Raw genomic sequence first — 14506 nt, 5'->3', positions numbered from 1 at the left:
GCATTTTAGTGTAATTATTCCATTTCAGTCAATGGAGCTATAATCATTTATGCCATCTCTCTCAGCTGTAAAACATTTTACCTTGTTTTCTCAGGAGTGGGGGAAAGTGTTGGAATAGAAATCTGAAAAAGCATTTTCCTTACAGAGCCAAGGACAGCTGGCAACCCCAACCCAGACCTGAGTTTTCTGCATGAAGCTCTACCTTGGCCCACGTGTGAGTGAACAGCAGGGCCTGGGGAGAAGGTTGTGGCCAGCTCAAGCTGTGAGAAGGAAAACCTAATCTACCAAAAATGCCAGCTGGTATTACCTTCCCAATAAGTTTTAAGGGAAGAGAAAGCAAGAGACAGACTTACGTATTGTTATAGCCTGGATGGTCCAAGTCATGGCATACTGCTGCAGTCATGAGAATCAAGATGTCAATTTGGGAAAATTTCTCCTGTAAAATACAAAACATTAATGTCATATTACGATTTCTACTTCTCCTATCCCCATAAATGAAAAGAAGTGAAAAAACCACCCACATTTACTTTTTAGAGAAATGCAAATCTGAGCAAAACGAAGTATTTTTCCATAGATCAATTTACTTCAGTCAAGAAAGAGAATTCTGCCTTCCCTTCCAGTAAAAATGACTCAGATTTGCCTTTGTTGCATTAAATAACAGCAGCTCAGAGGAGGCAATTTGTTTGAAACTTGCTATTACTGCAGAGATCATATAAAAGCACTGAGATATTAGTGCAGTCTCTTACAAGTAATTTGAGCATCCTGATTAGTTAAGGGAGGGCTGCAGTTGCCATTGCATTCTGCATTAACTAAAGTTATGAAAAGAGTGAGAAAAATTAAGTGTTGTGTTCCCACAGCTTCTGAATAGGATGAACTTCCATTAAAGCAAGTTTTCTTTCATACTCTTATTGGCAAGAAAATAGACTTAGGTCAGAAACTGAGATGTTTAACTATGGAGAAGAAAGGGGTTTTTTAACTGAATAAAATCTGGTTTGTACAGAAATGAAATTAATATATAAACACAGGTTATCCAGTCAATGAAAATAAATGATGCCTATCGTTTTGGACAAAGTACAGTCGAACGTGAATCTTGCCTACAGTACATGCAAGGCATTATTTGCAGTAGCTCGCCCAGGTGCAAGCACACATTTGGAGAAAACCTCTTGTGGGAACATTTTGTGTCACAGATGAAGACCATATCCACAGACATATTCACATATTCACATATTCAGTAGGCTTTTGGATCTGATTCATAGATGTTTCATGCTATCAGAGTGTCAAAAGATCTTCAGTGTACAAAATGGGGATATTCAGGAGGTGAAAGTAGCTTCCCAGCAGCCTCAGAAAGCTGTGTCGGTGCTTGGGGTCTAGGATGGGATGGCTGAGCGGGCAGCCAGAGATGGCAATGCAACACCTCTCCTCCTCTCCCCAGGTACTGAACAAGTGCAGCTACTGCAAAGCTCATCACTTGCTAGCAAGCTGGTGGCCTGTTTTGCAAGAAAAGTGGCACAGGTGTTGCAGTGCTCAGTGGATGAACATGTGCCCCATGATGGAAATGGAGTGATACTATTGAGGTGGGGGGCATACCTGGAGGCTGCAGAGTGAGATCATGCTGTACATCATCTGGGTCACGCAGAAGCAGTGCCGGAAATTATGAAAGGGGTTGTTTCTGTAATTGTCATGAATACACAGCTGCAGGAGAGGGAATGAAGCAGTCAGAGAGAGGAGAGCTCTTTCTTTATAATGTGCTTCCCAGCCTCTGTGGAAGCACTGTATATCCCTGCAGGAGTCCTATGGAGCCCAGTATTATGTTCTGCTAGGACAGTGACAGCATAAGGCCCTCTGACACTCTCTGTCTTCCTGGGGGAGGGTGAGAGATTACTGCCTTTCAAGAATTTGTCAGCAGGTAAAGCTCATAGCAACTTCTCTCTCATACTAGCTAGCAATGGGTAAACATCCCAGCACAGCTACAAGCGCACGTCAGTCTTGAGATAGGACTCTGTGGTCTCACCCTGAATTTGCATTTCAAAACCGTGCGGTGTTTAAATGGTGACTTTGGGCTGTGTAAAGAACTGAAAGTACAGCCCCCATTTCCCCTCTCTCACTGAATGCAAATAGCAGCTTTGAAATCTTCAAGGATGAAATGTAGTTGTTATTTCATTTGCAAATGCTCAGAGGTGGCACTTCAGGATGTGTTGCTTGGCCAAGTGAAGATGTGAATGCACACACACTAGCATACCTGTGTGGATTTCCTACGCTAGGCAGCATGGAAGAGATTTAGCCATATAGGCATATGGGACTGATTTTTGTGTGTTTTAACTTTCTACAGATGCTGGCTACGTGCCCTCAATACAAATGCAAGCTAAAGCGTGCCTTTCCATGTGTTCTCGCTACTGTCAGCCGGGCTAGCTGAGTGAAGCTGGCACAGCTGGGTTAACACATGCCACAGTCATTCTTCCAATGCACTGGGTAGCCTTTGGTATCCTGTCCTGCACAAAACAGCCAAGCATCGGCAGCACTGCTGGACCCCTTCTGCTGAATCCTCCGTAGCCTGGACGCTAGAGAGCCCTTATGCACGTGCTTCGATTACTGAGCCTGAATTAATGACATGGATGGAATTCATGTCCCCTTCTCCAGCTAAATAGTGAATTTACTTAAAGGGTCCTCAAGATCCCATCAGGATCAAACCCTTCAACCTAGGACTTGACTTCTAGGAAGGCTCAGAGCTCTGGATGAGGTCAAGAGAACTGTGGGTTTTCAATGCTTATTCAATATTTGGGGGCTTCATTGCAAAAGCTATTCAGATTATTCTGCGGCAAGGACTTTGTAAAATGAATAACTAATGGCACAATATGGTTGACAGCCAGGCTCACAGGTGGTGGGCAGTATTTCACAGCCTCCACATGGACACCGTGGTCATACTCAGGCACTGTACAACACTGCAGAGATGTAATGTATACATCCAGCAGTGGAGCCCAGGGCATCCCAGGGGACTCCTGATTCAGCACTGAAGGGCTAGAGTGACTGGGTGGTATTAGTCATCCTTTCCTCCCCTTTCTGGAACATTTCTGTAGCCAGTGGATGTGGGAGCAAGAAAGCAACCGTATGCATGAAGTGGCTTTTTCTCACCCACTTAAGTTCAAACTGGTGCCCATACTGTGCCTGGAGACGTATCATAGTTTGAAGCAGAGCCCTTTGGGCTTTTTTAAATAATCTTTCTTTTTGTGAAGCTAGTGTTTAAGAAAGGAAATCTCACCCTGTCCTACCTCTGTAGGAAATAAATAATAAACTACCCTCGTTGTTCAGAATGAGGCTGTCTTAAATGCTAGTGGTAACAAATTACTTGGAGATACAAGCTAACAGCAAGCTGCCTGCAGTAATGCACGTGGGTGGCATGTTGATGTGTGTTGACATATCACCTTGTTTCCCATGTTTTCAGGCTGTGAGACAGGAAGAGGAAATTTTCTGTTTTATCTACTCTGTGCTAGCCTTGATTGTGTTGGGTTTCATCCTACCCCTTCTGTTCAGCTGCTTTCTAAGGTCAACAATGCCGAGCTTTTCATCTGCCATCTTCGGGGAGAGATTTCCTAGGTCTCGATCATTTTTTAATATCTCCTTTAATGTAGTCATACCATTTTTCTAAAAAGACTTAACCAGCCCTAGGCGTAAATTCCAGGTAAGCCTTATGCCTTCTAGGGAGACATGGTAACATCGGTCCATTTTATCCCTTACTCCAGTCTCTGATCAGCCTAATGCCTTGTTAGCTTCAGCCAGCAGCAGCACACCAAGCAGTGACAGTCACTGCCCTGCGTACGATGGTGCCCAGGTGCTTTTTGCTCATGCTGTACTTTGTGATATGATGAATCCAGTGTTTTTCTTTGTGTTTTCTAACTACCTTCTGAATTTGTGGAATTTGTTCAGGCCTTTCTGGGAGTCTACATCAATCATGTAAAACAGTTCCTTCTATTCTGTCCATACTCTTCAGGTAATTAGAAGAGATTAGTGAGATATAATTCTTCACTACAGGAATCATATGAAACATCTGTATAATGAACTTCACATCATGATGTTTTAAATTATTGTTTCAATCAACTTTTCAGGTAGAGATGTAAGTTTTACTAACCATAATTCTTCAGGGTATCCCTAGATCCTTTTTAAACAATGAATAAAATATTTACTGTTCTACGGTCCTCTAGGAATAGGATGGGGTTTTCTGAGAAAGCCAACATATTCTTCAGCTTTTTAGCAAATTCTTTCTTATGCTCTCCTTGGACCTGATAACTTACTGATTTTTAAATACTCCAGTGTTTCTTCTTTAGACATCTTAGTTTTGGTATGATCTCATCTTTATCATGTCTTGCATATCTGCAACATTCTCAACATTAAAGACCAAGGCAAAGAAAGCTATTTAACTTCTCAGCAATTCCTTTTCCTTTCTGCCTTGCTCTTTTACTCCCTGTGATTTAGGACATCTAATGATTATTGCACAGACTGGCTTTTTTTGGCCATATCTGAAGACACTCGTCTTGTCTCCATTTACAGTAGGTACCAAGAGCATTCACTAGAAATGAACTGCTTTCCATACCAGAAAGCTCAGCAAACAAATGTAAAACAGTTTAAAAATGTCATCTGTTACCACAAGAATGAAAACATTTGCTGAAGTACTTAAAATTTAAGAATTTGTATAGATTGACTGCTTTCAGTGGGATTACTCATGTGAGTCAAGTTAATTCCATGACTAAATGTTTTGTTTATTGATTTTTGAATTTGAAAAATTGCAAATATCAGGAATTTTAAATACTTACCAACCACCTCTTTAACGTGATAGGATTGATGTTGAAGTCTTTTACCAAGCCAAGATCATGGTACATATGTTCCAAACAACTCAGCATCTACAGCCAGGAACAGATAGGTTATTGGCTTGGTAAATATCACTTTACTTTATGCTACATTGCAGAGTGAATTTTCTCCTTGCAAGCATCGAATAATTGCAGAGCCCTCTTGTTAAGATGAAAGAAAGATGTTAAAAGATTGCATGATTAAAGACAGTGCAAGAGGGAAGACAGAGAGGTTCTGAAAGCTTTTTGAAGTAGACAGATTGCTGTCGACTTCATAGGTTTTGTGCAGGGCTTTGAATCACACCAGCTCTCTTTAGTAATTGTGATTCATGCATATCATAGCAATTCCTTCTCACAGAAAAGTATTGCCATTTTTCTAATTCAACTGGGATATGTTCTAACACTCAGTGAAATCAGTGGGAATTTTTCCACTGACTTGAAAGGCCTTAGCTGTACAGAAATGGATCAGGCCCTAGTTGTATGGAACACGACAGCAGAAATTGGGACCCCTAAAGAAACATTTAGTCTAGATATGTGTCAATATCTTCTTTCTTTATGACTTCTTATGAGTTCCTAGCTCCACTATCTTAACTCGTATTTCTCGTTTAACAAAAGACGTCCCATCATAACCCTACAAAATTGCAGCAGGTTTGTGACCATCCACTCCCGTAAACTGTAACTATGAATCCCAATAGCTGAAATGCAAAGGCTGGCTGCTCTTTTGAGACAACATCTGCTCTGAGGTAGGAAGGGGGATGCAGATAGTTTAGCACTACCACTCCTGGTTAATCGTCTGGGTTTGAAAATACTGCAAAAGAAAGGTATTGATAATCTGATGTGTCTGGGCACTTAACAGCTGCCACCAGTCAGAAATGAACAGATTTCCAGGAGTTCAGGAGTTTATGTATCTGCATTCCCATTTCTGAAGGCAAAATCTGCAGGGGATGAAATGTAGCCATTATATTAGCAGATGCAGTTCTTAGACTGTAGACTGATCCAGGGGTTTTAACATGATGAGTGTAATGTCACAAATATGGCCTTGGAGACATTTTTAGTTAGGTTTCTGTTATTTAGGCTCTTAAAAACTCTCCAGAAAAATTATTTCATCTAATGAAACTTTATATTTATCCAGGGAATATACATAGTTCATGCAGTAACAAGGGGGCTGGTTTTGAGTCATCCGAACAGGAAGAAAGAGACTTTCCTGCAAGACTTGAGGGACAATGTCACGAGCTGAATTGTGCTCAGATCACATGGACAGCATTCTGCTGTAGACCACCTCGTCTTGTTCCTAGTCCCTGAGGTAGAATATATGTTTTGCAATAGTTTCAGAAAAGACTTTCTGAGACAATAAACTTGATCCAAAAGGGCTTAATTACCCTCAGAAATGCCTATCTCTCTCCAGCTGTTGCCAAGAGAGCTTTGGGCGAGTGGCAGGGTGACTCTGAGTCCCAAAGCTCCTGCCCCTGAACACATGAGAATCTCAGTTTTCATTTTTAGCTTTCTTGGTCAACAGCAAAAGCTTGAATATTGGACTCTTCTAAGGCTTGAAAGTGAGTGGGCATTTGAGAAAGAGAACTCAAGCTTGCTGCATAGCTCTGTTTACTGAGATGGTGCAGAGCACTTTATTAATTTGCTGACAGAAGATGACGGTTTATAACCTGCCTGCCCCACACTGAGCACGTGAGCAAATGCTCATTGCTAAACAAGCATTGACAGAATTGAAATATTCTCTGTAAACATAAACCAGAGCTAAAAGGGTGAGATAAACCCATATGGTGCTTGGCTCACTAGAGTTTGTGTGGTATCTTATCTCTGAGCAGCACTCCTCCTTGCAGGGCATGTCTAATCTCCGCACCCTCTTGTTAGCCTCGTTCATGCCACTATATAGTGTTTCCTAGTACTCTGAATGAGTTACTGTGCTGAAATACTATGCCTCAGCACACAAGAATCTGTGGATAGTGGTTTTTGTCTCTCCCTATTCTTTCTTAATAGTCAGAACAACAATGAGCCAACAGAGCCAGGTCCACCTGGCAGGTCCTAATCCTCTCTTGCTGAAAAGGCCTGAGAGGCATTCAAAAGCTGGGGGCAAGCCATTTTGTCTGAGCAGTTGTATGGCCATGGTACAGAGAAAAGGGGCTGGAGAAGGAGCAGTAAGTGTGGAGCACCAGCCTCAGCTTGGCACGGACCGCGCAAGGGAAGCTCTGCCAGCCTCCGTGAATGGGAGATGGACCTAAAGCCACCAGAGAGTCCTTCTGTTATTCTACCAGCCAGATGAAATATCCTCAAGGGAATATGCTGTTCCTGTGGGTGCGGTATAGGGTGTTTTTCCTTGTCATGTTGATCTACAGGTGCTGAGCCAGAATGACTCTTGTATGCACAACATCTGACCGAGAAGGTAATTAAGGTGATTGATTGCTGCTGGGGGTGCTGCTAGAACTACCCAATCTTTCCCTTGGGAAAAACCCAACACTAAAACCCTAGTTTAGTCCTGCCCTCCCTTACATTTTTCCTAGAGATTTGCTCGTATTTGCTTAATCCAGTTTTACATTATATTACAAGCCGGCCATTACAGAAACATCCTTCTCCTTCATGTTTCTGCAGAGGTTTACACATGGGCCTTCCAGAACCTTCTGCAATAGAAGTGGCGAACAAAGAATAATACTAATAGCAATAAGAAAAATAAGAAAATGAAGCAATAAGAAAATACTAGCAGGCCATGCATGCAGTTTTGCAACCTCTTCAGAATACACCGCAGAAAAACCCTTGCCTAAAAGGCTGTGAATCAATGCATGCACCTCTGCCTGGCTTCACACAGCAGCATGCAGCTTCATTGATTTGAGCAGAGTTATTGATGATGTGCTTAAGCATACACTTTGCTAGGGATCGATTTGTTCAGATAGAATGGCACGAGAGAACTCATGTGGCAGTAATGATAGTGCACTGGTTGTTGAGGGACATTACTAGGAAGATATTAAAGAAAAAATAAAGAAGGATCAGGTTATGATAATCAGCATAATCTATCTGGCATCTGTAGAGAAAAAGTACCATATTCTGGTGTCATATAGAAAAAAAAAATAGAGATTAAGGGGCAGAAAAGGGGAAAAACCCTGCAGACCATCTCAAAGGGCTCTTCTGGCCTTGTTGGCTCTCAGAAAGAGTGCTAACCCAGCTAACATGGCATCCTTACCTCGTTGGGGTCCCACAGCCAGACGTCAAAGGTTGGTTTCCGAAGCGCTTCTATAGTCTCCTGGGACAGCATGTACTGCAGACAAAAAGGCAGTCAGTGTAAGTGACAGTCCCCTGCCCCCGCGTGGGACCTGCTGTTGGCATGTCCCTGGGACTCCTGGCGTCCCATTAATGTGGGGTTTAGCTGTATTTCCCAAGGACAGAGCAACTGATCTCTCCCTCTGCCTGCCCAACTCTTCTTTCCCTCCCCACCGGCTGCTCATGGTCACCCCAGGATGCCCACGCCTGGTGGGCAGCTCACTGCCTGCCACAGCACCAGCTGGCAGGCTGCTGATCAGTGGAGGTGCTTAAGGAGCAGGGAGGTGGAGGGTTTGGGAGAAAAGGGAGGAGAGTGGAGGTGTTATGGATGGGGTTGCAGGTAGATCCAGCAAGGGAATGTAAGAGACGCAGGGCACAGATCCATCCCCGGCTGGACCGATTCTGCTGCCTGCAGAGCATCAGCAACATCCAGTGCAGCCAGTCATGGCTGGATGGTGTGGAGTGTCTATGCTTATAGTGTTAAATTAGCTGGTGGGTATGATACTTTCAGATGATTTATGCTCTCATTTTGAGTCTTTTTTTAAGAATGCCCACATTTTCAAATTGGTTGTCAGCCTGCAAGATTCAAGTGATTTTTTATCGTTACGCTTAGAGGCTTAAAACAAAATCAAGCTCATCAGCCAGTTGTGATTTGTATACAAAATGAAAAAAAAAGGAATGTGGAGCATTAAAACACCAGGGGAGATCTGGACTCTACTGAATCATATTTTCGAGACTCTATTGATCAGAGTCTTTCCGGGACACAAAAACCTTGTAGCTTTAATTGGCCCTTTTACCATGGCTGTCTCTAATTAGTTTGGGCTTACTGTACTGAGCAGGTGAATGAAATTTTCTGAGCCACCAAATTGTTGATACTTAATCCAAAGAAGAATAACACTGAAGATTAATTTTCCTTCTTGAGAAGGCAATGATTTTTGCATTTGCCTATATAATGTGCATGTAATATGAAGTTCTGCAAGAAATCTGTGAATTAGCAATACAGATTTGTTATTTGATAACAGTGTTGTAATGACATCTTCTTTCAGTGTACTCATCACTTCCTAGCCTCACTGATGTTGGACAAATCCAGCACTTGACAACTGATAACAAATTTTGCAAATCTGACAAACAGAACCCAAACCTGAAACCAAAACTCCTATGAGCTTTGGTCTAGGGACAACACAGACTACCAGTTTACTCTGCAGTCAGTCAGTACAGCTCTTCGTTGCACTTGTTGTTAATTCAAGATCCTAATATCATAGCAGTAGATCAAAAGTTGATCTGACAGATATACGTATCAAGGGAAAAAATAATTTTTAGAACTGATAAATTTTGCGAAAATGTGTTAGTGTCAGGAGCACAAGCCTCTTGGGCAAAAGTTAATTAAAAGAAATGTAAGTCTCATGTTGTCTACTTCAGAGACCTAGAGATTGCTTTTGCTAGGCAGAGCAGAAACAGCAGAACTTACGATTTGTTGCTCTGTAAGGCCCTGAAGACAAATATGCCAGAATGTATGTCTGTATCATACACCTGCATCACACTGGACCACGTGAACTTGAGAGCAGCTCAGCCAGCTTTGATGTGTGCAGGCAAATGCCCACTGTTAAATTTTGATTTGCACGTGTGTGAGCTGGTGTTTTGTCAAGGTGTGAGCTGGGCACTGAGCAGACATAACCTGGTAGCTTTGAATAATTCCTGTGGGCAAAGACTGTCGGTGCTAGGACCAAAGATCCTGTGTTTCATAGTTTCAGCCTCATTCATCACTGTGGATTTGTACTTGTACTTGCCCAGTAGACATTTTTCTTCAAGCATTACTGTTTTCTCTAGCAAATACACTAACTCATTTTCACAGGGACAATGAATCATTCTGGAGAGAATCCAATGTCACATTTTCTCTTTGTTTCCCTAGGTGAAGCATCTCCATAAATTACTTTTTAAATTAAAATAATCCACTAAGATAAAACAAGCAGCAGCACTATTTTCAATTAGAGTACAACGTTATAGGCTATTTTTGATTGTTTGCTATGAGCATGGAGAATAAACAAATATAATTAGACATAAGAGCGTTAAATGTTGACGAATGCAAAATGTTCATTAACATTTCAAACACTAATGAGCTTTCATGTATTAAAGACTACTGAGGATGCACCTTTAAGTCACCGCAGGCAATGACAGCGTTTTCCATCAGCTTCCAGGGATTTTGGGTAAGGCCCTGGGTTTAGAATAACTAGGAGGTCGATGGCTAGGGAATCATGCATTATAAACCAGCACTTGTCAGGATGACAAGTGCGTGGTAGGATTCTGGGAAGAGCAAGCATTGTGTGGTACCTTTGGGTAGGATGGTACATCCCGCCGGGGAGTCGGCCTCTTGTTTTCATCCAAAAAGCTGTACTTGCAGGGACAGTTAGTCCTGAAATGAAATATTTGGCTCTTAACATTGTGGGAACAGAACCACAGTGCCTCAAAAAATGCCAGAAGTACTCTGGTCTCTCTGTAGGCATCACTCGGAGAATTAGTCCACTCCCCAGCTTCTCCCTTTCTAATGTAGTGTTGCTCAAATGTTTTAAAAGTGTGAAATCCTCTTTAGGATTTTCTCCCCTTGTGCAACACCCTTGTTGCCCATTCTCCATCTATTTGAATTCAAGTGAAGTGTGTCTGTCTTCAGACAAGTATCCACGGATACCAATCACTTCTATTTAAACCAAGTAACTTTTCTTTTAGTGAGCAGCTTGCTATCTGTGGCAAGCATAGTTGTCCGAGGACAGCAGAGCCCTGCCTGGGACCACGCTGAGTATGGACACTGGCACGCCTGTGCTTATTTACTAGTGTAGCCACCCACTGAGCCCATGGCTTATTGCAGCCCTGCTCCAGGGCTCGGTAAAAGCTTGGGTAAGACCATCCATTTTGATGGCATGACCATCTTGCCTGCTGCCCTTCAGGTGGGACAACAGCAGTGAGGCACAGGCTCAGCAGACACAGTCTGCTTGGCTCCACGGTCCTGGAGGAAGGGAGTCGCTGCCAGCAATTACAGGTAATTAACACTTGCCTAGTTATTAACACCAGCGCCCACTGCCAGTTATCTACTCTTCCTTCCTCTGCATGCGGAAGAGCCAAGATGATGTTATCCCATCTAAGCAGAGGACCATGACGGCAGGAGGTGCACACCAGCCTTACGGCCTTTGCAGAACATCTAGGTTGCTGCATTGCAGTGCGAGAGCAGTTTCTTGCCTTACAGCCACAGGGGGCACAATAAAACTAAGAGCTCTGTGGTATCACCCACAGCAATTGTGACACTTTAATTCAACACGTTTCCCAGGTAGTTGGTCACATGGACTTTAATAACTCTCATGTGGTGTTGATCTGCTTGCATTTTGCATTTATCCCTGTAGTCCTAACATTTGGATTATCCTTTCTCATTTTTAAAGCCTCCTGCCAAATGAAGCTAAAAGAAACCCCCCAAATAAGCCAACCAAAGTATTCCATTAACTCCATTTGTCCCTTTTTAAATTATTTTGCATATTCTGTATTGTGTCTCTTTTTAGTGCTTCTCTTCTCTGTTGAGAATTGGTCCGGGTCTCTTTTCTTTTCTCCTCTTAACATTATCTGCTATCATTTCTGATGGTCTTGTCTGAATCCTTTGAAAGTTATGTCATCTTACAGTTCATGGTGGTCAGCTGGCTTCAACCAGCTGCCTTTTCCTGCCCTGTTTAAGGAGATTCTCAGTTAATCTCTCTTAATCGTTTCTAAAGCTGTTTCCTCAAAACACCATTGTGAGGGGTAGGATAGTAGGATAAAAATAGTGAGAATGGGGCATTCCTTGCCCTAATTGGAACTGGCTGCCAGGGTTAGCTGAGGGTCAGCCAACTATCTGTAATTCCCAGCTGTAGTAAGACATTGAAGCCTTCATCCTACCACACTGGGGAACACACCAGAGCAAGGATGCATCAGACCTTTACAAATGTAAAACTGTATCTGCAAATGATCATGATTTTAAATGGCACTATAATGTTATTAGCATCTTCCAGCGGTGAGCGCAAAAAGCAGACTAGCAAAAAAAGCCATTTGAGGGGATGCAAGGGGGGCTGCTTTGCTCTTCTGAAGAGGAGAGATGCACAATTCACTGTGCGTGATTACTTTTATAAACTTAGCTGTTCGTGCTTACTCTGTTGTTTGGTAATGTAACAGCGAATGTAAGAATATGTAAACATACAAGAATACAGCTGTGTACACTGTGATATTATTGAAGGAAAAATATGCACTCATACATACTTATATACATTAATTAAATTTAGATGTGATCTCTAATTGCAACTGTAATGCATTATCTAGCAAATGACATTGCACAAGGGATGACAAGTCTGAATAGCAGCAAAACCATTTCCATTTTTCCTGGGGTGCCTCTGTCCCCCCCACAGCATGCACGTAGCTCACGCCAATGGGAGAGAGCTTGCTCAGCCGCTCAGGGGTGAAGCACCCCTAGGCTGGGTTCACCGCAGGCTAGTGGCATGGGTCCTGCGGAGCCATGCACCCTCAGGAACAGCGAGCCACAGTTCATTCTTCAGCAGCTCCTGGTGGGGTCCTTCTTAATGGCCAGCCACCAAGGAGCATCCTCTCCTCACTCTTACAGCAAAAAGAGGTGACTTGTAACCACCCCCGGTTATACACTGAACCTGGCCGCATCTAGCTGCTGCTTTGAGACCCAAGCCCTTAGGGTACAGATAATCATGGGCTGAATTTTGTGCAAGGAGGAGGAGCTTTGGTGCAGCCGGGAGGAGGAAGAACCAGCTCAAGGCAACCAAGAAGAGCCATGACAGGTAGCTTCCACATCGATACAGCACAAAGTGAAGCCGAGCAGAGTAAGTTAGGCTCCTGCTTCAGCTAAAGCAGCTATGCAGTGCAAGCTCAGAGCAAGCTAGCTAGGGTGTCTGTGCCCAGCACTACCTGCTGCTGAGCACTGGACCCGTTTTTACCACACCTTTCCAGCATCACGCTCCATGCTGGTCTCTGGCTTTCGCCGGCTGTCATATCCCACTAGAAGCCCTCGGCAAAGACAACACCTCAGCTGGAGCCGGCTGCACTGGGCAGATGCAGCACTCCCCATTCCTGTTTTTCTTGTTAACAGATTGCTGTTTATACTACAAAATATAGATTATAAGGTGACAAGGTCTGGGACAGGAATGAGTCATGGCTGCTGCTGGGACAGTCTCGTACTTCCTGATGCATGTGGTGGCAACTGGGTGAACGTGAAGTTGCCATAACTTCTTTTTTTGGTTTTAATTCCCTATCTGCCTGTGTGTCACTATGCTCGTAAATGCAGCTCTCCCAGCTCCCACAACAGTAGAGGAAAAGTAAAGACACATGCATGGGCACACACGTTATTCACTTCACACCTGGCACAAATCGGCATACGTGTTTTTGTGTTTGCTGCCAATCTGAGCTCTGATTTTTCTAATGAGAATTCCTCACACACCTGAACAAAAAATGATGCAAGCCCCAGGGCAAACTGTAGTCCATCCTACTGGTATAAATCTGGAGCAGATCTGAGGTTAATAATGTTACTCTGCATTTATGCTAGTATGACAGCTGAATTTGGCCTTAGACTTAATAAGAATATATTAACACCGTGCCTCCTGACATATGCAGATAGCAAAATTTATAAAAGCGAGTGATTATAAAGCCTAATTCTTTTAGCAAATCTCCCATTGCCTTCCATAGGAAATAGCATTCATTAAAGGTCAGAGAATTTTACCCCAAATTAAGAAAAAGAGAGAGGCTGTCAAGATAGCATAGTTACATTTGCTGAGAAAAATCCCCTTCACCCACACTTTGAGCAACGCGATATATCCCTCTTCAGCAACCTTCCCAGAAGTATTCATAATCTCACAGCGATGATTTGTCTGTCCTAACGGGGTATTTCAGTGACATGGGGCAGACTTTCCAGCTGAGAACGCGTACTGTACAAAATGCAATTTTTTCTGCCATTGTTTTAATTACAGCGAAAGCAAGCTTCACAATCAGAGTGAGCGTTTGAATTAGAAGTAAATTCCCAATTTCTTGTTGAAATTGAAATGGATGTTTTATAATAGCATGAGATCATAATTAGAAGAGCTGCTACATATTTATTTGATATTTTCCCAGAATATATTGGAGCTGATTCGAGCGTTAGCTGGTTCCCAACCAAACACCGCACTTTGCAGAAGTTCTTTTCCCTTTCCCTCTCTCCTAGTAAATCTAGATGAAGAATTCCCATTCTGTATGGTGAAAAATAACTCTCTGTTGCAAGACCTTTTTCTCTATTCCCACGGCCCGAGCTATTTTAACAGATGAATGGCTATAGATCTTCAAATGTTAAATTAAAGCCACTGTCCTTAATGGTTATTGGTTCCCTTGCTCCTTTACTT

General features: G+C 42.8%; 1 protein-coding gene across 1 annotated transcript in view; it reads right to left on the bottom strand.

Annotated features, from left to right (window-relative positions):
* PDE9A (phosphodiesterase 9A) overlaps positions 1–14506 on the bottom strand; it is a 49548-nt gene that overhangs the window by 7195 nt on the left and 27847 nt on the right. The window contains exons 7-11 of the mRNA XM_072852271.1: positions 10434–10515; positions 8029–8103; positions 4806–4892; positions 1588–1692; positions 354–436 (exon numbers count right to left, since the gene is read on the bottom strand). Coding sequence (XP_072708372.1) covers positions 354–436; positions 1588–1692; positions 4806–4892; positions 8029–8103; positions 10434–10515 — 432 coding nt within the window. The remainder of the gene's footprint in view (positions 1–353; positions 437–1587; positions 1693–4805; positions 4893–8028; positions 8104–10433; positions 10516–14506) is intronic.

The sequence above is a fragment of the Ciconia boyciana genome, chromosome 1, assembly GCF_034638445.1.
Source record: "Ciconia boyciana chromosome 1, ASM3463844v1, whole genome shotgun sequence".
Lineage (NCBI taxonomy): Eukaryota > Metazoa > Chordata > Aves > Ciconiiformes > Ciconiidae > Ciconia > Ciconia boyciana.
Note: the sequence above shows the minus strand (reverse complement) of the source record. Positions and strands in the feature narration are given on the sequence as shown.